Here is a 27,344-nt window from a genome sequence, read left to right on the forward strand (position 1 = left end):
TAACATTTTTTAAATTCAAACATAATTTTCACAGATTTTAATGTAATATTTAAATTTTACAATGTAATTCTTAAAAAATCTGTAAAAATAGTAATTTTTTCAGTTTTTTAAAGAAAGCGCCACAGAACATTACATAATTTAATTTATCCCTTTTCTTTTCTTTGTGTAAAATGTCAAAATCTCGAAAAAATTAAAATTTATTATTTTTTCTACTACTTATTTCGAGTATTTTATTTACTCAAAATCAGGTTATTTTTTTTAATTATCATTATATATACCATTAAAATTTTTTAGCCTAAATTTTTTATTAATCAGGAATGTCAAATTGAAAAATAGTGACTTTAATGCATTATAAAAATTAATTATCATTCACTTAAAAAAATTGTTTTTAACTATACTTAAGATAGATCTTAAATTCTTTTTCATCTCTCAGAAATTTATTTTTTAATAATTTATACAGACAAAGTCTAAATATTTGTACAGGTAATATTTAATTTTCTTATTAATTTTTTAGATAAATTAAGTAAAAAAATTCTATTATTTGGGTGATTATCTGTAAGAATGTTTTTCGCTGTCCCAGGCATTTTTTTTATTGGAAAAATTGTTATTTTGTTACTAAAAAAAATTAATTACGAAAGTAAAAAAACATTTCTATTTGGAGCATTGAAAACTAAAATGAAATAAATTTTGGTTTTTTTGCTATAGATTCGTAAACCACCGAAATAACAGTCCCCTGAGCTGTCCCATTCCCAAAATTAAAACTTTAAGATTAAATTTTAGTTATTCGCCCATAATATATAATTTGGTCCATAATGTTTGTAAACTTAATTAGTTAACTAACAATCTTCTTCAATAAAAAATACCGAAAATTAATTTGTTTCATTAAATTCATTAAACCAAAGTTTGTCCCAGGCATTTTAAGAACAGTCCCCTGCCAGAAGTTCAAAGCCAAAAAAAAAAATCCAGCATGTTATTTTACCTTTTGTAAGATTTATAAGGATCTAACTATCCTTGAGTTAATTAATAATCATAGGACTGTTAGCGCTTTATTGTCATTTTATTTAGTGTCAAAGCACCATTTGTGCTGGAAATATATGTCTGGGGCACTTCAAAACTCAGTCCCCTCGCAACTATTTTTATTTATAATTTATTTATAAAATTGAATCCATAAGTCTTAATATTATTCTAATTAATGTAAACATTCATTGAGAACTTGAAGAGTTGAATACTTTAAAATAGTTTACTTGATTTTTCTCAATTTGATTAAAAAAAAACAGTCCCCTGTGATGTTATATGCTATTATCCTTACAGAGAATCATCCATATATACATTGAGAGAATAAATTAGTTTTGAAAAAAAATTGTTATGACAAAAAATTAATTTTTGTAATACCAACCGCGAAACTTGGATTTTCGAGCTATAGTTAGGAGGGGTAAAATGAATGATATCTGGTCATCTATAGTTGAGTCTACTTTTCACGCACACGTAAGGATTAGTGACATCTCTCTCTCTATCTGTCTCTACATTCCCGCATGGATGCTAAAAAGTACTATAGGATATTTAGTTTCGTTTATTTCTACAATCATCCACCAGGGAGAGTATGAATCGAAAAAAAAAAATTTTGGCGACAAGTCGATTCTTGTAAACAATTTTACTAATATTTTAGTTTGTCATTTATTTACGTGTGACAGTTCATAATGAATAACATTTTATTTGCATCCTCTCAAATCCGAGTTTCGCTGTTGCTATTACAAAAAATTTTGTTCGATACAAATCCGCAAAGATTGGTATTTTGGTTATAAACTTGAAGTGATGACACTCGTCTGAGATTATAAATACATTCTCAACAAAACCTCGTACGTTTTATCTGGTCTCGCTTCGCTCGACCGATAACAACGTACTTGGTTTTGTTGAGAATGCACTCATAATCTCAGCCTCGTGACATCACTTCAAGCTTACCAAAATACCTACCATTGCGCATACGTATCGAAAATAACTATTGTTGAAAATTAAAAATTTTTTTACAGTAACTTTCTTGTTGCAAAAATTTTTATTTGATTTGGAAAAAAAAAAATTTAGATAGGCAATTTGCAAAATTTTATTCAAAATTGTTTTTACTTGAATCTAAAAAACTATTTTTCACTTAGAAAATTTCTTCAGTTAAGAAATAAAATTATTTAACATTTTAAACAAATTAATTTCTTATTACATTGCTTATTTTTCTTTTTTTAATAAATTCTTTCTCTCAGTTTATAAATAACAATTTTAAATAGTAACTTGGATTATCCTCAATATTAACTTTCAAAGGTTAATTGTAAAAAAAAAAAAAGAGAATAATTAACAGTCTTCAATTTTTCTTTTTTTCATCTAGAAAATGTGGTTTAATTTGTAAATATTTCAATCTCTAAATAATATGATTAAAAACTCTACAGATTTATATTTTGTGTATAAAATTTATTAGCTTAAGGTGTTTGAGGTCATAAAAATGAAAGTTAAATAAATCGAAAAAATAATTAATAAAGGAATAAAATTACAGTGACACAACTGTTGATGCATTCCAACGAGATCGAGTATAACTTGAGTACATACGCAATTGTATAAAATAAAAATATATATCTAACTAACAAGTAAACCACAAGCGCAATACAAGAGTACAAGTTGAGTACTAAACGCAATGCAACGGTTAATGTTACGTTTTCAATCTCGAATAAAAAAACCCGAGCAAGTATTATAAAGCTATAAAAGTATAGTAGCTTGTTTTTAAAAAATACTATTAACTTTTTTCATGTCTGTGCTTCTTCATTCGCTTTCAGTATTACCAAAGAAAATATAAGAAAAAGAATGAAAAACGTTGGACAGAAAATGAAAATATGTAATGAATAAGTATAATATATAATATATAAAAGAGAGTAATTTATAAAAAATATGTTACGGTTTTCATTCTAGTAATTTTGTGTCTAATGTATAAGAGAATAAAAATCTGTATTATAAATTTCCGGCCGAGTTTTAAGACTCAGTATATTCAGGTACTTTGGCATATGTGTAATTTAATGTATGTGCATCAAGTCCCTCGGTCTCGCTTTCACCGGTTGCAACTTATAACATAAACTCTTATATACATTATGTGTTTTATACTTTACTCAATGTACCTGCATCAAGAGACAGAGATGATTGAATTTTAAAGACACCGAGATAGAGAGAGAAAGGATTTTAAGTACTTATTCAACTTTTATCTCGGCCTACATGCAAGTTGAATTGCCAACAAGGACTTTTGGTATGTCAATTATTTAATTGGGATGTCTTTGCATTATTATTGCAGTCAGATTATATTTCTTAAGATAAATCTGAGGACGTAATAACTGAAGAAAAAAACTACTTGATGAACGAAAAACATTTTTTTTTAAATGTCATTCTGGTTTTGAGATTCTAACTGATAAATCATAAAATTAAAACTCAAGGATTAAGAGCAGAAAAATCTGTTTGATAAAAAATTTTGCAAATTCAAAAAAGCATTTTAAAGTTGCACGGACAGTACTCCATAAGTTATAATAGAATCTAATTTTTTTTAATTAAAATTGAAAATTTGAATACGAAAATTAATTACTATAATTTAACCGTTACCTAACATTATTATTAATTTGACAAGTATTTTTTCACAAAACGTGGACATGGCAACATCGCGTTTAACAGCTGTTTATATTTATCTCGCTGTGTAGTGTTGAATTGAAAATCATAACCAATAAAAATACACAGGAATTATTAAAATTGAAAATTGGCGCGTTTTATTCTGTGCAACGTTGCCACACTGCACCGAATCACGTGGTTTATTTATTTTTAAGTACGTCGAACTAATATTTTCGTGAATTTCTTATCTTTTGAATTAAAATATCTTTAAAAGCCTTCGTCAAAAAATTTTTATTCAAAAATTTTTTATTTTATTTTATTAAAATTTTAATTTTTTATTTTATTTTGAACGTATTCTACGAAAGTTGATTAATTAAATAGAAGTTTTTTAATCTTTATAAGAGTTAATTAGTCACATAAATGGATATATGTGCATCTCGCCAATATTCTCGATAGGCTACATGTCAAATTTTATTTTTTTAATAATTTATTGAACGATAACCCTTTGTCAGATCTATTCAAAAAGTTAATTCAGACGTATGAGATAGCAATTCATAACATATCAAAAAATTAATTTTTTGATCTTGAAATTTTATGCATCTTTATATTTGAAACATATGAAAAATATACATCAAAAATCGATATGTAAAGATATAAAATTATGTTAAGAATATTATGTAGTTTAAAAAGAATTTCTATACATATCTTATAATACTACTATACATTATTTATTCATTTTTTTTATAAATTTTTTTCATAAGGGTATATTTTGTGCAAAATTTTATTTCTCTCAGATTAAGATACATACAGCAGCATTGGTTAAAGATATTACCGGCTTGTTTCAAGAATCTCGTTAAAATTAATAATTTTTCGATATTTTTTAATGAAAAAACTAATTCTTGAATCAATATTATAAAGTTCTTATGATAAAATGAAACTAATAACAGTTCTTGAATAAATTTGATTGTATCGATCGAAGATAATATACTCTTCAATCAAACAATACTAGTTATCAATCGAAAATCTGATTTCCTTAAGTCAAGATTAGAAGATTCAAGACAAGGAATTATTGAAGATTGAAAATACAATAAGATCTCTTACAATGTATGAAATAAATTAAAGTTGATAAAATTTGAAGAAATTACCTGAGATGATGCTATGTGTAGATGGCACAAGAGTACGGCGACCCAAACGGCCGCCACTGCTCTTATCAACATTTTTCTGTAACATAAAATAAAAAACCGATGTAATAAAAGCTTGTAAAATAGTAAAAAATCAATATATAAATAAAAGATAAAGTTATTGAATTCCTACGTGGGAATGGTTTGAAAAAATTCATAGAATTTGATTACAATTGTTGATTGTCGACGTGATTATTATTGAAATCGGTATTGGTTTTGTTGTTTGTGAGATTAAAGAGATTTTTTTTAAAGAAAAATAAGATAGAGATAAACGGTCGCGTCGCAGGGTCTGATGCACCGCTAGTCGGATCCATCATCCCCATGGTATAATAACCGGTCTTGTACGTACTATATACCGGACCTTTTATATAAACCCTCGGCAGTGTTTCTAAGACAATTTAAGTACGTGCTCGATCTCTTCCAGCTTTCAGCTCCTTCAATTTATGATTATAGTTTATTGTGATTTATACTATATGAAAAAAATTTATCAGAAACAAATCCATCATTTTTCTTTTAAATTGGTGGTATTATCATGATCACGATCGTTAACTTTTAGGTGCCTGACTTTTTGAATTCAAGAATTTTATTGAATTTTTTCAACGTTATTTTCTCAAAAAAAATGTTGAGAGATTGAAAAGTACAAAAAATAAATTTTTTCTTTGGGTTAAACACTGTAATTCTATAATTGAAATTCGATTTGGTAATTTTTATTTGAAACAAATTAAAATTTCAATTATTTATTTAATTATACTATACACTACGGCAAGTGAATTTATTTTTTCACGTGTTGTGAATATCTTTATAATTAAAACTACCATGCAATCACTAAAAATTCTAACGAAAAAATCTTCAAGTGAAAACTTATCTTCATTTAAAATAATTAACTTTTTTCTTTCACAGAAAAGATTAAGTGAATTAAAGCGTCATAGTCAGCAACGATATGATTTTAAATTAACATTAAACGAGCAACTTGCAGTTACTTTGCGACTGCCGAGATTTACGGATCATGACTAAGAGAAGTTTGGCTTCAACACGGAAAGAAATACATTGCGGATATCCCTATGTCGTTGTATTGCATTGCTATAAGCCCTATGCATATAGGATTATCTACTATACTGTATGGTACCAAAATCTTTGCGTCTTTTACACGGGCGCATAGGAGGCTTGACGTGACAGCATTGCCGCCAGCCCCATAGTGCATCGCAGATGTCGCAATGCTACTAGTTTTTCCCACGATATTACTTAGCGCGACAATCAATAATTCTATCGAATTACGGCCAATATTTCATGGGTACAACTACTGTACCGACATAAAAATTCATAAATTGGTAAAACTACTTTGAAATTAATTGTAACATTAAACTAGTTTAATACAAAATTTTTAAATATTTTTCATCGAACACACTGATAGAAGGATTTGTTTATATTTAATAAGCTTTATTAACTGTTAATAAATGATTTTTTAACATCATAGGATTTAATGAATATTTATTAACAGTTTATAAATTATTTATTAAATGTTAATAAATATTTGTTAACAGGTGACAAATATTTATTAACAGTTAATAAGTAATTTGTTTAGTACAATTTATTAACTGTTAAAAATATTTATTAATGGTTAATAAACATTTGTTAACTGTTAACGAATATTTATTTAAAATAAAAAGTAAAAATAGCAATTTCCTTTTGACACTTTTTATAACCCTATAGCTGGAATACATGATAATAATTAAATTCACTAAATAAATTAACGTTTTTAATATTTAAAAATATAAAAGATAATTATGAGCTATGATAAAATTTGGTATTTTATAATAAATGTTATTATAATGTAATATAATTAATGCAAATAATTTATAAAGATGATTTTTATTTGTAAGCCATCTTTTCTTTATATCATATGACATTGCAAATTGCAAGCGAAACAAATTCACTCTACAAAATATTTACTAATTGTTAATAAATATTTCTTAACTATTAATAAATACTTATTAACTATTAACAAATGTACTTTCCACCCAAATAGATATTTATTTAATGTTAAAAAATATTTATTAAAATTTAATAAATTAAATAATTGTCTTCAAATAAATTAAATTATTAACAGTTAATAAATCCTTCTATCAGTGCATAACCCATTCAATTAATTAAACTAATTTTGTTACTACTCTAATATCAGCATAAGAGATATAACAATAACGGATAGACTGTTCTGCCAGGAGCATCGTAAATGTCGCCAGTCACTATGGGTCTGACGCCCATAGTGACATTGGCGTATCAGCTATAACTATTGTTGATGTTACTATTCCCACCATAGCCAAATCATCTATGCTGACGATTTTTATATCGAATCAAAATCTTCTAAACCATACAGTATAGTGTTCACACCCATAGTGACATAGTGATATCCGCAATGTATTTCTTTCCGTGAAGACTATTCTTTTCAAGGTGAGCTCATCTCGAGTTGAACTTCTGTATTTTAATTATCAACACTAAATATTATTGTTTTATTTCACAAGTCAATTTTTCAACATATAAATTATTTTTATTTAAATAGTAATAATAATATTGATGAAATATAGCAACCTACATATAACTGCCGAGATTTACGGAGTGTGAATAAGAAAACTTTGGCTTAACGATTTTTTAGTATTTATAATTACACTATACATAGTTTGGCTACTTTTTAAATAAATATTAAAAATAATGGTGCTATTACAGGATCAATTACAAATAATTTAATGGACAAATGTGACGGAACACATTTATAGAACCAACAAACTATTCAAAACTCCTCCAAAAACTTGACATATAAAATTGACTACTAAAAAATAAATAAAACCAAAAGGCACTAATTCTTATCGACCTTTCTGATAATACCAAATTTAACTATAAAAATTCCTTTAAAAATAATAATATGCTCGTCACAAAATTTTCCTTACTCTCTCAATTATTTAACTCATAAATGAATATCGCTGAAAAAATATCAAAACCAATTTACGATAAAAATATGCCCGTTACAAAATTATCCTTAGATCTTAATTAAATATGAAACATTCATATTATTAACATTATTAATAAAATATGAAACAATTAAAAGGCACAAAGTGAGATCAAAACCTTTCCAATGATACGAAATTCAATTCAAAAAACTCATTTTATCATATAAATAGGCCGAAGACAAAATTTTCTTTATTCTCTTAATTATATAGACTTCTTTACTAATTAGTTTATTTAAAAATAAAAAATTCTCTTGGTCAGATATAATTAATAGGTGTTTTTAGATTTTCATTTTATTATCAATTCAAAGACAATTATTGATAATATGACATGCACTATTAAATTAATCATTAATAATTTGTATAGAAAGTTAAATTTTTTTTATTTTTCTATGTTATATATGGTATTGGTCCCATAAAATTTCACTCTAAATGATAATAAATTATTTTCTAAATATTTCGATAAGGCTGTATAGTAATACTCCGACTTATAATATTAATTATTACTATTTTAAAAAATAATACGAAAACAAGGATCCTTAATTAGTAAAAATACTTATCAATATATATATTTTTTTGTTAAATTTGTAAAATTATCAAGGACACTTATCAGAGTATTTAGATCGTGATTTCTGAACAATATTTTTCCGATTTGTCTACTGAGTAACATCAATGTAAAGGTAGTTGTCGTGGTTAAGGCATACCGTCAGAAAATTCTAAATTTTTATATACTCATTAAGGACATGATAATACAATTACCCTAAAAATTTAAAGTCGATTGACCACCTATAACCCGAGATGAATTCAATTAAAAATTGGATATTTAACATTGATTGCATACGCTCTCTGCAGCTCTGTACCAGTTTCTTAGTTATAAAAAAAAACTAACTGTCAGAAACTTTCAAAAAACTGACAGTCTTTTAATGTATTTGTTGTGAGTTTAAAAAAAAATAAAAAAAAAATATTTGACCGTCTAATTATTTATAAATAACAAATTAAAGTTCAACAATTTATGAAAAAGTATATCTACGGAGTTGGACAGAAACAATTGTATGGGTTGCGTCTCCACGGGTACAGTCTTGCGTAATAATTACGGATTACTTAGCTTACAAGCTCATATACTTTTGCGGTGCGTATAATCTCTAATTTTTCGACAATATTGTACTACGACAACTACCTTAAGTTCTTCATAGTTTAGTATTTGAAACAATATCTTTTAATAATAATACAATTATTTATTAGCAATCATTTTTTTTGTATAATGATAATAGTGTATCTATAACGTACTGTAATTTATAATTAATAACCCATATTGTTCGATTACTACTCAATCATTCGGTTAGCATAAATTCCTTACGGTTTCTGATCGCCGTAAATTATTGAGCTATATATCCACTGGAACTGCGTTTAGCGTTCTCCATAACGGAAAATTATAATAAATAGAAATGGTAAAATAAACTAAGAAAATTTTATTATCTACTTAAAGATTCAATTCAGTAACTTTAAATTGCACTGAATTGTAATTAAGCTATATAAATTATAATTTAATAATTTCTTCTTCAATAAAAGTCAACTTGTGATTGATGTCTGATGTTCCTGAGCTAATAAAATTTATTGAAAGAGGATGAAGAAGAATGAGTACTATTAAGGAATTGTAATGAACGATAAAGGTTTTTAAAGGATAGGTGGGTTTATTAACAACCACGTGGAATAATTTGTACGCAACAATAGTGATGCAAGATAACTCAAACCGTCATTTGTACACTCTTAGGATGACTATATATTTTTTTTCTTTCCCCTTGCTTCATTATATCTATATTTATCATTATTTATTATACACTGTGTACTTGTGTATGGAGTTCGTGGGAAGCTACTATGGTAACGAAATAATCGTCGTTGATCTCGAAAGTTGCCCATCCGCAGCGATTAACTTGTCGCCCAAGTTAAAATTACTATTTCGCAATGTCGCAGTAAGACAGAGCATTGTTTTTTTTTATTTTTATATCGCACTATAAAATAACTCACTAATACAATTAAAATAATAATAATAATAAATAACGACTTGTTATAACTCGCAGTTCGCATACATTTTCACGTTAAGATTTAAGTAAAATAAACCGAAACGAATCGCGTGAGACTTACATCTATCTTGAAATACATTTACAATGTATATCATTAGCACTATAAAAATTTATTTCAAAATTTAGAAGAAAAAAAAAGTTGTGATTCTGGTTCATAATTTTTTAGTAAGGTGATTAATTAAAATTTTAATTTTAAATATTTTTTTGAATGTTCATTTTCACTATGCTGGTTCAAAAATTTTAATTTAACGGGTCATTCTGGTTTGTAACTTTCAAAAAATTTGTTTTTTTACATTTTTCGAAAATATATATATATCAAAAGTATTGTGTCGAAATTTTTGAATGATCGGACCACTGTCAACGGAGTATCGTAACTTACACGGAGCGAAAAATGTGGAAATCATTCCTATAATTTTAATGAAATATTTTCCTATACTATTTTAGGAGCGATTACTTAAATTATGGGAATTATACTCATCAGTAATAATATTTATTATTATTATCATTATTAAATTAATCAGTTGTAGCAGTTGACATTTTTTTAATCTTTAATGGTATACATGCTTGTAAATTAAAATAAAATTAATAAAAAAAAAAGTTTCTACTAGAAAAAAGAAAATTTCTTAAATAAAATAAAATTTCCAATGGTTTTGAAATTCCAAATTTTCAAATGTTTTCGCGGCTCAACGTATGTATTGTAAATAAATAATTTGCTTTAAAAATAAAATGAAATTGTAAAAATAAACAATGAATTTCCATATCTATTTTGCTTCTACAATTGTATAGTAGGAAAATATCCTTTTTATTAGAGAAACTTTAAAATTGTTACAATATTTTTCAATATTATTTAACACAATAATAACTGAGCTGGAATAAATAATTCAAGATTAAGTACACACGTGAATAAAAATTATGAAAAAGACATTTTTTCACTCTAGTGAAAGATCAATTTTTATTTACAAAAAAAAATTTATTAGCAAAAAAATACATAATAATTACTTTATATTTTTGAAGTGATTGCTTCATTATTAAGAAAATAAACTTTTTTCTATTATTATGTGCGTTATTCCCATAATATTATAGGAACCATTCCAATAATATTATAGGAATCATTCCTTTAATAGTACAGGAACCATTCCCATAATATTATAGGAACCATTCCCATAATATATTGAAGCTATTCCATTATTGTATAGGAACGTTGCCAATAAACTATGGGTATGGTTCCTATAATGAGTATAGGATTAATGCCTATAATGATAATTTTATTATAGAAACCATTCCCATAATTTTTGGAAAGATTCCTATAAATTTCTCTCCGTGTCGGAAAATTTAATATCGATTTCCGATTGCCCTGCTAAAATTCATCAACATTTTTCAAATTGGATTTAAAAGTCAATACATCTGTATACAGTTGGCATGCATACAAAATTTTGTATTTATTAACCTTAATAGAAGTATGCCTCCCGTGTAAAAAAAAAGTTTCCTGAAAAGTTCCGGAATAGTTCCTGGTCCGGAACGTTCCTATGATAAGACAATCCGGAACATCCCCGGAATACTTTTGCAATGTTCTCGAAATAGTTCTGGATCATTCATGGAACACTTCCAGAACATTTCCGGAAAATCTCCGACAGACTTATAAAACATCGCTGGAATACTTCGAAAATAAATTAGGAATACTTCCGGAACATAATCCAAACGTTTACCGGAAATGTTTCAGAAGTATTCAAGGATTTTTCCAGGAATATTTTAAACATATCCCCGATTTATTCCCGATATATTTTGTAACTATTCCCGATTTGTTCCAGAAGTATTTCGGGAATATTCCAGGAGTGTACCGGAGATGTTCCGGAAGTATTCCTAATTTATTCTGGAAGTATTCCAGCGATGTTCTATAAATCTGCCGGAGATTTTTCGGAAATGTTCCGGAAGTGTTTCACGGATGTTCCAGAACTATTTCAAGAACATTGCAGAAGTATTCCGGGGATGTTCCGGATTGTCTTATCATAGGAACGTTCCGGACCAGGAACTATTCCGGAACTTTTCAGGAAATTTTTTTTTTACACGGGCTCTTTATTATTCATTGCGCCTAATTAAGGAATTAATTTTCTGCAGTCGAACCAGTTTTCAATACTTAACGAAATAAAAATCACAATACTCAAGACGCGTTCAAGCGTAAGATTTAGTAGATATACATTTATTAATTAGTTTTGATAAGTTTAATAAATGATCTTCCCTCAAAAATTAAAAATTCGTAATTAATTATTTCAAAAAGTTGTTAATGATTAAAAATTTGATTTTTAACATACAACCTTATGGTACGTCAGCATTTTCTTGAATTTAAATTATAATATTTATATTATTAAAGTAGATACCATAATAAATTATGTTTAAGAAAATTATATAATTCATGCAGTTTTGCACGCCTCATAAGCGAAGCGGATAGTGCTCTACTCTTGCCTTACAAAAATCAAGTAACTTTTTGAACTAAAATTGTCTATTTAATTTCTATCGCACTGTAGAATAATATTTGCACATAAATGTCATGGCAAAACACTAATTTCAACACTTATGACATTTTTAAAAGACATTTTGCTTTTTAAATAAATAATAAAAATGTTTAAAAATATTATTCCGTAGACGTTCATGTGTCTGATGTATGTATGAAAACTGGCGTGGTCACGATAACTGCCGAAAAACTTAACTGATCAAGTCCATTTTCTTTATACGCTTCAGTATTATCCAATCGAAGATCACAGTCTAATTCAATGTAGTTTAATTATAATTAGCAATAAACTCAAATCCATTTATCGTTTGTATATCTATATCTATGTAAATAAGGTTCGCTTACAACCCATACTGAGAAAAAAGTATTTTGATAATCAGGGTACCAGGTATTTTGATAATCAAAATACCACGTATTGTGATTATCAAAATATAAGTCAGTTCAAGACCTATAGTCTGCGCAGTAATACTATAATAGATGCGTTGTCACTGTCATAGACATTTTAACACTGTCAGTCAGTTAATTTGATTTATGCACTGGTGAAAATAGAATTCAACCAATATTCATTATGTTAGTTTGAAAAAAAATAGTATATTACACCCCTAGGGAAGTAAAGTAAGAAATGTCTTAGATCACAGGTAATTGTTGGCCGAGGCGAAGCCGAGGTCAACAAACATGTGATCTGAGGCTTTCTTATTTACTTCCCGAGGAGTGTATACTATTTTTTTCCCCGACGAAGGCGGAAAGTGGCAACTTCGTTTCGCGCAGCGGAGCTAAAGTTGACGCTTTACGCCCGGAGGGGAAAAAAATTTATTATTACACTTTTAATTTTAATTTTTATTTGTTTTGTTAGTTTTATAAGTCAATTGATTTGTGTCAGTAAAGTGAGGTTATAAACATTTAATAGTCTGTTACATTGGTATACTGATAATCAGTATACCTAGATATTGTGATAATCAGTAAACTTATTGTGATTATCAAAAAAAAATATCCTTAGTAGCAAAATACTTCTTTCTCAGTGCATGCGCAGTACCTTTTTTTTCTTGGTGGACAATGGCGCGAAAGATTTAAAAGTATTTGTATTTTATTTTAATCAATTTTATTATGAAAAATGAGATTATGAGGCGTGAACTCTTGGATTTTCCAAACTTTTTTAAAACGGATGCTTAAAAAATATTTCCGGTAGATAAAAAAAATTATAAGGTTATTGATATACTTTAAAATTTTTCTCAAAACCGCAATAAAATTCATAGAAAGTATTAATTTGACTTCAACGTAGCGCATGAACGTTCTTAAAAATTTTTTAATTTTCGCTTTAATAAAAAAAAAAAAAAAACAGTTGAACTTAGTACTAGAAAATTGCTTGACGTCATATATGTACAAATAGTTATACTGCTGTAAAATAAATAAAAAATAAGTAAATAACGGTAATTAGATAAGAGATGACTTAAAAACTCCTTGAGTACAACAATAAAAATAAACAAAGAAAAAAAAATGTAAAAATAAATAAAAATGAGTATCAAGTCTCCCTTGACTTGGTTCATCCTACTCGTCCACTCATCAGGCATAAAAACCGGTATGACGAACTCGTCCGTATTACATGAAGCCTTGAGTTAACTTCCGTACTTTAATCTATCTTCCAAAGGTGAAAATTAATCTATTTTCAATTATCTAAATAAAACCTTTGAAGTAAAAATTAAATTTTTCCTGCGATGAAAAAATCGAATTTAGATAAATAATACCGATAGAGACTTTTGTAATTATATGTAAAATAGAAAAAAGATATGAATTACGTACTTATATTAGATAGGGTATATTATTTATAAATTAAATGTGAGAAAATAAAAAAAGTAGATGCTATAAGTATCGAAGAGTGTAGAAAGTGGTATTCGAATAGTCCGTTACCCGGTGGGCAATAACGGTTGTATAAAAAGCGAACAATGACTTCCCAGGTTCTCGGTTAAAGTGTCGGTGCTCGTCGACATGTTAAACCATACAAAGATTATGTGTAAGCTAGAAATAATATAAATAACTAAATAAACCCGTATCCACCGTTTTATTTACTCGATTCGTCATTAGTCATTATCGCTGTACCTATACCTTGCAATTTGGCGCAAAAATATTTTATCCATCTATACTTTGTACTTGTGTAGACTTTATCACTAATCTAAGCAAGTAAACTCATATTAGTAGGCCAAAGAACGGTGATTACGGCGATAGTTAAACTTCCGGATTGGCAAAACCGACTGAACTACATTTAGACATTAAGTCCCCTATGGTGTTGCCTAGCCATTCTTGTAATGCTTCAATATTTTTTACACTATTGTTTCATTTTCAAATATAAATAAATAACTTTCACTACTGCTAAACTTCAACAGATATTTATTTTACTTTTATTATTTTAGATATAATACCCGACTATTTAATAGAGGAATAAAACTTATACTACTTTTAAATTGCAATTTATTATTTTGCCTTTTTTTTTCAGTATGTATTTAAAGGATAATTTGATTAAAGCATGTTGAGAGAAAAGATTTCTTTTGAAAATAATGAAGATTGTTGTTATAAGAAATTGATTTGGTGACGATTTAAAAATAGTTTATTTCTCAACTGAAGAAATTAAAATTTTTCTCACATTAACTTTTTTGTTGAGAGTTTATTTCATTTGGAAAAAATAATTTTAAATAGACTAATTTCCATCCAAAATTATTTTTTTCTTGAATCTAAATAACTTTTTTAACAGGAAAGTTACTGTGAGAAAAATTTTTATTTCTTCAGCTAAAAAATTGGCGCTTAAATTTTCATGGAAAGATTAAGTATAGCAAAATATTTTTAAGGGCTACTCATTTTTATTAAAACTTAATGCAAAGTATCATTCAAACAAAATATTGAGTTCTAAAAATAGTTTTTTTATAGAACCTAGTTGTTAATTTTTGAGCTAAGAAAATTGCTGTCGTGCCGAAATGATTAGCTTGAAGCAATTCTTAAGATGACCTAAATTTACAGTGAAAAAATTTATATTACAACATTTTCATGCACAAATTTAACATGAAATTTTTAAACGCATTTCATTGTGTTGTAATTTATCAAACACAATTTTCACTCTTCAAAATAAATTTTTTATTGCGAAAATTAAATCTCCTCAACGAAAAATTTTTCTTCTAGCATATTTTACCTACAAAATTTTTTCTTTATATAATAATCATGTCTTGATAGAATTCCTTTTTATGCAAAATTTTTTTATAAGCTAAAAAATTAAAAAATTTTGCAATGTTTTCTAAAATTTGATTTTTTGCTGGCTAATCTGAAGTTTTTTTTTTTTAATTATTTAAATTTATGATAAGATGCTAAAGTGAAAAAAAAAATTGTTTTTCGAGTTTTCGATAATTATAATCATTCTTTTAATACTAATCAAAATATTAGATTAAAAATTATTCATTTTTATGCAGATGAAAATTATTGACTTTTTTGCAATCGTAAAATTGTTTGTCGTAAAATAATAATTGTTTAACATTATTTATATAACAAACAATAATAAAAAAGTGTCTAAATAAATAATTAAAAAAGTTTTTATCCAAACAACTAAAATACATTGGATATATTAATTATCTCAGACAATGGGCAAATAAAAGAGCAATGTAACTCGACCTAAAGCCTAGGGGAATGTTGCAATGTAATTTCATTCATTGGTTCATTGAATTTATCTACTTCTTGTAAAACTTTTTATTTCATTCTTTCACTAGGTGTTTATTTTATTATTTCTCTTTTTATCAATTCTAAATTTCATTTCTGCTCAGCATACAAAGTACGCCCAAGTTTTTATCGCTGATCACCGATAGAAAGATAATAAAGTTACTGTACTATAGGTGTATAGTGCTGGTTGGAATTTTAACCCAGATCGCTGTAATGCATCCAGCTAAGTTGGATTACAGTTGCATACTTAATACACAACTGACTTAAGAACTCGTGCATTCCATCAGCTGAATAATATTCCTTCCTGTATTGAAGCTTGAAGGTGCAACTAACGGTTAGCAAAGTCACCGCCTCTCCTTTATTTTACTCCCCAGTATCATTGACATTTTTAATCTCCCGAACAACCGGTAATTACTACGGTACCAACAATCTTTTAAAATTTAATTTTTTCATTGATAATTGACATTCCTTTGTTAATCCTTATTCATTATCAAGACTAATAACAATAGCTATCAATTAAAAGATGCCGGAAACTTATAACTTGCTTCATTACCGTATCATAAAGTTATTTAGATAACTTCACAAATTATTGTGCAAAGCATCAAAGAGTGGTTTATGATTAAAAAATAATTTTTTTCCTTGATTATTTCCTTTATAATACACTTTTTACTTAAAAAATCCAAGAGAATTTGCATACCACCGGACAAATTATTAAATTCTACTGGCGAGCATTATGTTGGTTAAGTGCTATCGCTCTTTTTTATGAGTGCTGTTCGATCAGGGTTCGAGTTCAGACTCGAGTGAATTTTCTATTTAAGAACGTTTATGTGTAAAACTTAATAATAGATATAAATTTTTTTTTTTTTTTTTTTAAAGATATAAATTTATTAATTAGTTTTGATAAATTTAATAAATGATTTTTCCTCAAAAATTTAAAATTTGTTATCGATTATCTCAACAAGGTATTAACGATTTAAAATTAGATTTTTAACATACAACCTTATGGCACACCAGCATTTTTTTGAATTCAAAATTATAATATTTATATTATTAAATTAGATACCATAATAAATTATGTTTAAAAAAATTATCTAATTCATGCAGTTTTGCACGCCTCGTAAGCGAAGCGGATAGTGCTCTACTCTTGCCTTACAAAAATCAAGTAACTTTTTGAACTAAAATTGTCTATTTATTTTCTATCGCACTGTAGAATAATATTTACACATAAATGTCATGGCAAAACACTAATTTCAACACTTATAATATTTTTAAAAGACATTTTGCTTTTTAAATAAATAAAAAAAATGTTTAAAAAAATTATTCCGTAGACGTCCGTGTGTCTGATGTATATATGGAAACTGGTGTGGTCACGATAACTGCCGAAAAACTTAACTGATCAAGTCCATTTTTTTTTATACGCTTCAGTATTATCCAAAATTAAGTCCTTTCGAAGATCACGGTCTAATTCAATGTAGTTTAATTATAATTAGCAATAAACTAAAATCCACTTATCGTTTGTATATCTATATCTATGTAAATAAGGTTCGCTTACAACCCATGCGCAGTATCTTTTTTTTCTTGGTAGACAATGGCGCGAAAGATTTAAAAGTATTTGTAATTTATTTTAATCAATTTTATTATGGAAAATGATATTATGAGGTGTGTACTTCTGGATTTTCCAAACTTTTTATAAATGCATCAAAAAGATAGTGTTGACCAACGTTTAAATAAATTATTTATTATTTTACTTGCTATAATGAAAATTATTTCAGTTCATTTTTTATTGTAATGAAAACAACTGCTTGAATACAGCTGATTACATGGTTATAAATGACAAATTTGTCAAATTTAATGAACAATAAATATTTGAAATAGATGCCTAAAAAATATTTTAGGTAAATAAAAAAAAATTATAAATCATTATAAGATTATTGATATACTTTAAATTTTTTCTCAAGATCCCAATAAATTTCATGAAAAGTATTAATTTGACTGGAGCTTGAACGTCCTTTTTTTTTTCAACAGATTCCCCTTTGAAATCTTTTCAAATTATTGCTTTTCTTTAATTGATTAAAAAAAAATATTTACTTGGTTAATCAAATGCTTGTGGGAATCATTTAATAATGCAACTAAACAATGTAAACATCCATGCTCACATACTTACGATTGAATCAAGGAAAAATGTTGTAACAAGAATAAAGAATACAATTGAGTATGGAGATTCATATGACAAATGTCATTGCTATGACGAAACGGTAAATCGATCGTAATCGTCATCGTCATCGATTAAAACATAATCGTAAAGCAAAAGAACCGTTGCTTAATTGTCGTGATAAACACGAATGATAATTTCCGCTACCTTAGATGGATTTGTTCAAGTTTATCTTATCCTACTTCCTTTATTTTTTTATTCTTTGTCAGTTAAAGGTAACTAACGTGTGCTCATATTTTCAGTGCATTTGTTATAAAGTACACTGAGAGACAAAATTTCTTTTGAAAGAATGAGCAATTTTTAATAAGAAATGAACATTTTTCTTACAGTAACTTTTTTATTTAAAAAAAGATTTATAGATTTGGGAAAAAATAATTTCGGATGAAAATTCGCAAGTTATCTATCTAAAATTGTTTTTTTTCCAAAATAATTTTAATTTCTTCAGTTACGGAATAAAATTTTGCAAAATTTTGAACAAATTAATTTCTTTTCACATTAATGCCCAGTTTTTTCAATATAACTTTGTTTCTCTCAATGTATTATTTAATATAATTTGTCAATAATATAGTAAAGTTTATCATTATTATAATTATTATTATAAATATAAAATAAATTTTTCAAATAGCCTCAATAGATATCAATTTCCGGTTGCATGCATATGTAGTGTTCCCACAGAACGATGGCATCCGGCAATTTTTTCCATCAAGCCGATCATCTTCGATTTTTCTCAAATCTACCTATCTACAGCGGAAAATTCCGGAAATTTTTATAATATTTTATCTGAAAAAAAATTGAGCAATGCATGTAAATAACACGTTTTTGCTCTTTCGATTTAAACGTCTAGCATACAAACGACTCAGAGCGGAAATAATACTCGTAATTTTAATAACAACTAAAACCGAGTAAAGATCCTTAACACAAAAGGAAAAAAATCAATTATTTATAACCGAATTTACTTCAACAAAAAAAAAAAAAAAACATACAATAACTGAAATACAAATTGTTTATTTTATTGACAGCTATTCTATTAAAAATTCATTTTAAAATCACAGAAATACTGGCTAGATAATTTTTATAAATTAATAATAGATCCATAAAAATTGATAACACACGTTTTTCTAAGCAATTAAACTTAGATTTATAAACTGTGTATTTTCTGACTAATTTATGTTAAAATAATTAGAAATTTAAGTAAATTAATTATTGATAAGATTATATATCAATTTGTCCAATTAAATTGTAAAAATTTTGGAAAATCCAAAAGTACACGCCTCATAACGCTGATTTAATTTTTAAGAAAAAAAAATGTCGTAGTAATTTTTCTTATTAAATAGACTATTCAACAAAGTTTTTATATTTTTATATTTTTAAAATTTCGAGATTTGAGTACACTACTCTAAATTATAAATCAAACTAAATTATAATCAATTATTTAGATCAAAATTAGAATTTCTACCGATTGCATTAAGGAGAAGCGATGTCAGGCATGGCTATCTGCGTTTACCAAGAAGTAATTCTGCTATGTATAAAAACTCTTTCCTATTTCATGGCATAAAAATTTAGAATTCATTACCGGCTGATATCACAGTAATTGACAACTTTGAACATTTTAAATAAGCGTCTTGTTACAATCAATGTAATTACCATTAATCCTGTGGTTTAACATGTTAGTGTTATTAATTAGTATCGGCCTTTCAAATTGTATTGCGAAAACTGTATCAAATTTGTAAACTATTAACTTTATATATTGTTGATGGTTCTGAAGGAGCTTAGAACTTCAGAATCAAATAAAATTTTTTCTCTATCTATCAAATTGTGCTTTATTTATAGAATCAAATATTTTGGACTATTTTTACCTGAGATAAGAAAAATAAGATGCAAGTACACTACTGAACAGATAACCGAGCATTCATATCTTGCTTAAGGCACTATACTGTATCGTGATAACAGCAACACTTTTTTCTCCGTGTAGTTTTTATTTACATATATATAGATAAATCAAAGCCTAGTAAGTTTTTTTACACTGTAAAAAAAAAATTAACTTGACTCGAGAGAAAAATTCTTGAATCAAGTAAAATTTATTAGTTTAAGAATTTTTCTACTCAAATCAAAAAGATTAAGTTCTTCAAAATTATATACTTGATTCAAGAACATTTTTTTTTCTATGTAGTTTCTTATTAATTATAATTAAACGAAACCAAATTACACAGTCATTTTAAAAATATCACGTGCGTTAAAACGTGCGTTTTTTCTTGACAGACACACTGATATAAGGATTTAGTACAGAGTACTAAATTGATTTAGTAACAAAATTTTTATTCATTTATTTGGGAGAAACAAATATTTTGTACCCATCAATATTATTTGTTACAGCTTAATAAATGATTTCTTTATATGAACAAAGCCTTATTACATGGGAATAAATATTTAGTTCCATCAAATAATATTTAGTAACAGGTACTAAATATTTCTTTGGCAAGTATTGTCGGTAGATGGCTATGCTTTAATTTCAATGTTTATGTGATACATAACCTATTCACTAACTTAGATTATTTTATTCAGCTCGATTTTGGGAGATTTATTAAATCTTTAAAAACACACATACTCCCAATAAATATCTTCTATTTATGTCTTTTCTCAGTGGAGTTTAGTTTACATTTTTTAATTTATCTATTATTGATGTGTTAAAAACTTGTTTAATTTTTAGTAGATTTCATAGAAATCTAACTATTGCATTGGTCCTCATGACGGAACTTTTGAAAAATTTTGCTATATTTCGACTCAGCTCGTCAAGCGGATTCAGAAAATGCATATGGTTCAAAAGTTTATATATGTATGTATTTATATATATATATATACGATATAATCGGCATTGTCTCTTCTCTAACTCTCGTAATTCTATACGGATCTCAATAAAACGTAACATACTTATTCTTAGGACGATTTCCGAGGTTAAGTTCTAAGATGAGCCAAATCTGTCGATTAGTTTAGAAGTGAGAGCAATTCAAAAATTTTCAAAAATCGCAAAAAATTTTCACTTTTACCTTATTTCCGTGCAATAACAATGGAACGCGACATCCTATCAGATTTCTGTAAATTGCATTTGAAAGCTTATTTAATAAGCTTCAATTTGTGTACTTATTTATTTCTCCAAATTAAATAATTTAGGAATAATAGCAATTCAAAAATTTTCAAAAATCGCAAAAATTTTCACTTTTACCGTATTTTGGTGCAATTACAATTGAACGCGATATCTTATCAAAATTCTATAAATGGTATCTGAAAGCTTATTAAATAAGCTTTAATTTGTGTACCTCATTATATCAGTCTAGGCCAAAAATCACCTACTTTCTCAGACAGATATAATGAAATTTTACTTTTGCATTCGTTTTGACGTCATTGTTGTTTAATCAGACAGAAATTTATTTTTTTTTTTTTTTCGTATGCAACCCTAGTAGTATTTTTATTATTCATCATGAAATCTACTTCCATTTCGGCTGCCGAATCAAGACGGAAAATTCTTGAATAGAGTAAAATTTACTTAAGCCAAGAAAAATTTCTTAGTGTAAGAATTTTTCTACTCAAATCAAAAAGTTTAAATTCTTCAAAATTATTTACTTGATTCAAGTAAATTTTTTTTTCTGTGTTTGTTCAGTTATTTTTAATACAAAGGTCAAGATCTAAAGCTTTCTATCGTATCAAATGTATCACCAAGATCGTCTGGCTTAACTAGTTTTTTCTAGCAATCAACAAACGAGTTTTTGTTGATAAAGTATTTAAATTCTCTCTCGAGTTACTGCGATTCCAGATTTAAAACTAAAGTTGTAATTTTTGTAAAATAAATATTTCTGCTGGCCTGAATTACCCATCAGAAGAAGATAAAAGAGCAATGTTCCCATTAGTGTACAGTATTGTAATAAATGCATCACGAGAAAATAAATCTCGGCACAAAAGACCGTTAATTGTATATTGTTTAACTGTAACTAAAACTTTCTTTCGTGCTTACAAGTAATCGATTACTCATATTAATATCATATATGTAATTTTTGTACTAATTAATTGTTCTACCGTTTAAAATAAAATTATTTAAATTTCTTAAAGAAATAGAATTGTTCTTAAAATATCTAAATGCTGGAATGGTCTTAGATATGATATTGAACTATAGATGACTATAAATTAAAAACAAGTAGACTAAACAAGAACCGGACTTTGTCTCGAGAGAAAGCCGGGAGAAATTTAACAAAGATTAGTGAGAAAAATACTAAACTTTATCGACTTTTAAATGTCACCATTTAAAACATAACTAGAAAATTAATAAAATAATTACATATTTATAATCTGAGCCCTCGAAAACTTTAATAGTTACACAATTATCCCATTATAGATAATTAAAAAAAACTAAAATTAATTACATAAATTCGTAAAAAAATGTAAATAGAAAGTACGCATAATTTTAACAGACTAACAGCTTGAGTTAAAATTTCTCACGGCTCACTGTCTATTATATATATTACAATTTACAATATATAACGTAAATAAAAGAATAAAAAATAAATAATTTTAGAGTAAACACCCATAGAACCAGCAACCGATCGTGCGTGCTTTTACTTTACTCTCTTAGAGCAGAAGTTCGTCGACCGAGATAAGATACGTTGGATACTATAACACGTGGACAACTCTCCATTAGCATATTTTAATAAAATAAAAATTCTTTTGTGATCTATTATCTTCCTTCAATATAAATAAATACAAATGTCTGCTCATGAAATAAAATTTTTCTGAATTATATATTGCAAGAAAATATTCTGATTCCACGTGAACGCACAAGTATGCAATGGACCAAGGTGTGGCAATTGTACTGATTTTTTAAATTTCTTCTAGGACGTAGAAAATTTTATCTCAAGCTTTTACCTTCGTACTTTATGCCTAAATATATGTATATGCATACACCCAACAACTAAACGATCATGACAGTACATTCACATCGGTAAGACTTCCTTTTTCGCTTTACAAAACTCAACCAACCAACCAACCTCCACCATTTCACAATAATTCACGTCTACATAAATGTATATGTATATACACGAATCCTCGGCCTTGGATACATGATTTTACTCATGCGACACAAAGAAAAACCAGCAAGCGTGGGTGAAAAAAATCCTCATGTATATATTTATGAATAAAACAATTAAATTTCCTACTATCTTTATAATGTATTGCAAATTATAATCCGGTTACTATTTAATGATAAAATTCAATCGGTTGGATATTTTACCGTTTGATATGTTAATAAATAAAGTAAAAAGACTCACATTAGCCGGTACGTTCACCTCCTTCTTAAGAAATAGTCCTTACGAGGCACATGAACACTTATAGTACCAGTATATTTTTGTATGGGTATTTTTTTGTAAAACTTAAACTAGAGTGACTTCTAACAACACAAGACAGGTTTCACTGGTCACTAAATAATTTTAAAATCCACAATTTTTAAATTATTATTACTTTTTTGAATCCGCTAATAGTCAGGGTCACGGAGTTCCTTTCCTCCGGCCCGGTGATCCTAAACTGAGGAGGATCGTTCCAGACAAGCTCAGATTGCCCAGGTGCGAAAGGTAAAGGAACACGATTCGAGCGGCGAAGGCTGTTTTACCTGCTCAGTCTATAATACTACTATTGAAACTACTACTACTGCCTGGACACGCAAGGCACTCAAGGTATAACTTGTGAGTAAAAGAAGAAAAAGTACAAGAAGAGGAATAAAGTGAGGTTGCTTTCCAAGGAGGTGGAACTCGGCTACAATCGGTACAACTCGGGCTTGAAATTTCTTAGTGTGTTACCTACTCTCTATCTCTGGTTCTTCAGTTTATACATACCTTGGTTCTGCAAAGATGTATTTGTATTTATACATATATAGATATTGGATGATGTATATGTATACTGGTCACTGGAGAAACCTTCGGAAATCGGCAACGGACACACCAAGGGTTGGTATGCATTTTAGAGCCAAATACCCGGAGATTCATGGAATATTTTTATAGTGTCTAGGAATATTATGAACGCCTCCATGATAAATATTTTCTTTAGTAAAGAATGCATGTTTAATTTTTTTATTGTTAGTCTAAAGACTTTTATTCTTTTTATGATAGTTGATAATCGTTTTAATTGCATAATAATTGGTTTTGATAATTGGAAATTATTTTAATAAATAAAAAAGTGTATTCTGATGTGTTACAAGAAATTAATTTGTTGGAAATTTGATTCAATTTTGTTTTTTACAAAGAAAAATATAAATTTTTCTCACAGTTAATTATTTGTCGAAAAAAAGTTTTTTGATTTGGAAAGAATAATTTTAGATAGACAACTTGTGAATTTTTCTTCAATTGCAAAATTGTTTTTTCCCAATTCTAGAAAATTTTTTTCCAACAAAAAAGTTATTATGAGAAAAATTTTTATTTCTTCAAAATAAATTTCTTATTATATTGCTCATTTTTTTAAAAAGAAATTAAAAAAATTTTCCTTTATCAGCTGAAAAAAATCAAATTTTTCTTGTAGTATTTCATTCTTCTTAATTAAGTTTTATTCATAGGTAAAAAAAATAATTTCAATGAAAATCAACTAATCTTTCATTCAAGATTTGAAGTTTTTGATGACGAAGAATTATTTTTCTTGTAATATATTTAATCCACCATATTAATAGAATCGATTGAATATATTTAAATAGAAATAATTTTTTGTCATAAAAAATTTGGAGTTTTTAATTGAATAAAAGTTTAATTTAATTTAATTAAAAAAAAAAGTTTTAATTTTCAAAAGAAAATAATTTGATATGAAGAATGTGATTTCTTCAGCTGAAGAAAAAAAGTTTTTTAAATTTCCAATAATTTAAATTATTATACTAAAAATGATCTTTTTTCTCAAAAGTAATTTCTTCTCTCAATCTATATCATTGGAGACATTAATGCTTGGTTAGAACACAACTTTTGTTTTTTTTTTCATTTTTTATAAAAACGTCAAAATCATTTTTTGACTGTTAATACACCAATTGAAAAATTAATTTGATTCGAGAAAAGATTAATTTAAATTAAAGTAATTTTTGTTGACCTAATATATTTTTTAAGGGATTGGAGGAACTTAAAAATAATTTTTTGAATTAGCATAAAGTTTCGAGGATCATAAATTTTTTATATATCATTCAGCCGTAGAATTATTTCTTATAATTTTTTTGAATTGAACAGACAAGATTTTGAGCAAAGAAATTTTTCGGACTAGTTAAGTAAAAAACAAAATAAATTTCGTAAAAACTCAAAGAATTTTTATAAAACTATACACGAATATAAATAAAAAAATGGTAATCCAATTACGAAAATCTATTACATCATTCTGAAGAGATTAAACATGACAAAAAAATTCTGATTAATATTTATATCAAAATAAAACGCGAACGAAATTGAATGTCTGCTAAAAATTTTTGTCAACGTAACTTTCATAATAAATCTTTGCAGGACATTAAGTCATATTATTTCCAAGAATTAATTTATAGAGATTTATAATCATTGCAAGGATAAAGGATTTCACCTTCATTAAATCTGGAGACACGGTTGTGACTCGCACCAAGTCTATCTCCAAAAAACCTTTGGTTCAATCACTTTTTAATATTATATATATTTTAATTTTTATTTTTATTTTAATATTTTTATTCTTTATCTAAGGTAGTACCCTCGGTTAGTGATTTACTGTTTACAATTTGATGAAATTTGATATACTAGTTAACTCAAGTAAAATAATAAGCCCAAAAAATTTTTGAAAAATTCAAGAGACCCAGTAAAAAAATATTGAGCTTTTAAAACTTTACGGTTAAACATTAACTCTTGTGAGAAATTACAGTTTTTATTTTATTTTACAAAAAGTGACCTTCAGATTTCAACAAAAATTTAGGTGATAAAAATAAATAATATATTGAATACTTTGCGTGATTAAAAGTACAAATTTAGAACTTGTGATAGTAATAAAAAATAATAAAATTTCAAAAATTATCTCAGTATATTTTTCTCGAATACAATTTTGCATAGAAAAATCAACTACTTAAATCAAATAAGGCTTTGTATGGAATATTTGACATTTGTATAATCTGCGGCTACCTTAATATTTCAATGTACATAATTCAAGAAATTTTTTAAATGAGCTTTAAAAATAACATCGCTATCGATGTTATAGAACCAATTTGTGAAAAAAAACTTTGTCCCCGACAATCGTCTAAAAAAAACATGAAATCATCAAAAGGTACAAATTCAGGTCAAGGTCTTTAAGATGATTGTCGACGACACTGAATTCAACTATAAAAACTCATTAAATTGCATAGATTATGACAAAGAAAGAATTTTCTTTATTATTTTAATATGTAGGTAACGTTTTTATAAAGATTTTAATCAAAAAAATTCTGTAAAATAAATAACATTACGTCATTAGTATTTAAGTTAAGCGTGTACATCATTTAAAATCACAGATGATTTAAAGAAGTATCACTAATATTATTATCATTATCGATGTTACTCTTATTTAAATAATTCAACGATTGCATGCTCTTAGCAACATATTTAATAATAAAACTTGACGATGAAGGTGTACATGCACATTCCGTTAGCAGTTATCGGGTCTGTTGCACTTCGAGGCGTTCAACTCAATGACTCGGTAGTTAAGTCAGTTCTCTCAACTTATTGTAACGTATAAAATAATATGTAATAGTTATCTATATAATTAGAAGAATAAGGAAAATTTTGTCTCCAACAAATTTATATGATAAAATAAGTTTTCTAAATTGAATTTTGAATTATTGAAAAGGTCTTGATCCCAAATTTGTGCCTTTTTAATGTTTCATAAGCTTTTTAGCAATAATTAATTTATTTTGATAAATTTTTAAAATGGAAATCTCAAAATTTACGGGAGTAATTTTTTGCAATACATGTGATAAGAAATTTGAAGACCTAAATAGGGATCAGCGGAAAAATTTCGTAGACTTGATACGAAATGACCTAATTTATACTCCATTGA

General features: G+C 26.8%; 1 protein-coding gene across 3 annotated transcripts in view; it reads right to left on the reverse strand.

The window, feature by feature from the left end:
- Positions 1-24,005, reverse strand: part of LOC123271176 (sushi, von Willebrand factor type A, EGF and pentraxin domain-containing protein 1) — a 50,010-nt gene extending 26,005 nt beyond the window's left edge. For all 3 annotated transcript variants that reach the window (XM_044737413.1, XM_044737414.1, XM_044737412.1), the window contains exons 1-2: positions 23,609-24,005; positions 4,770-4,845 (exon numbers count right to left, since the gene is read on the reverse strand). In XM_044737413.1, coding sequence (XP_044593348.1) covers positions 4,770-4,841 — 72 coding nt within the window. In that variant the 5' untranslated portion in view covers positions 4,842-4,845; positions 23,609-24,005. The remainder of the gene's footprint in view (positions 1-4,769; positions 4,846-23,608) is intronic.
- Positions 24,006-27,344: the final 3,339 nt, after the last annotated feature.

This window comes from Cotesia glomerata, linkage group LG9 (genome assembly GCF_020080835.1).
Source record: "Cotesia glomerata isolate CgM1 linkage group LG9, MPM_Cglom_v2.3, whole genome shotgun sequence".
NCBI classification, from domain to species: Eukaryota; Metazoa; Arthropoda; class Insecta; order Hymenoptera; family Braconidae; genus Cotesia; species Cotesia glomerata.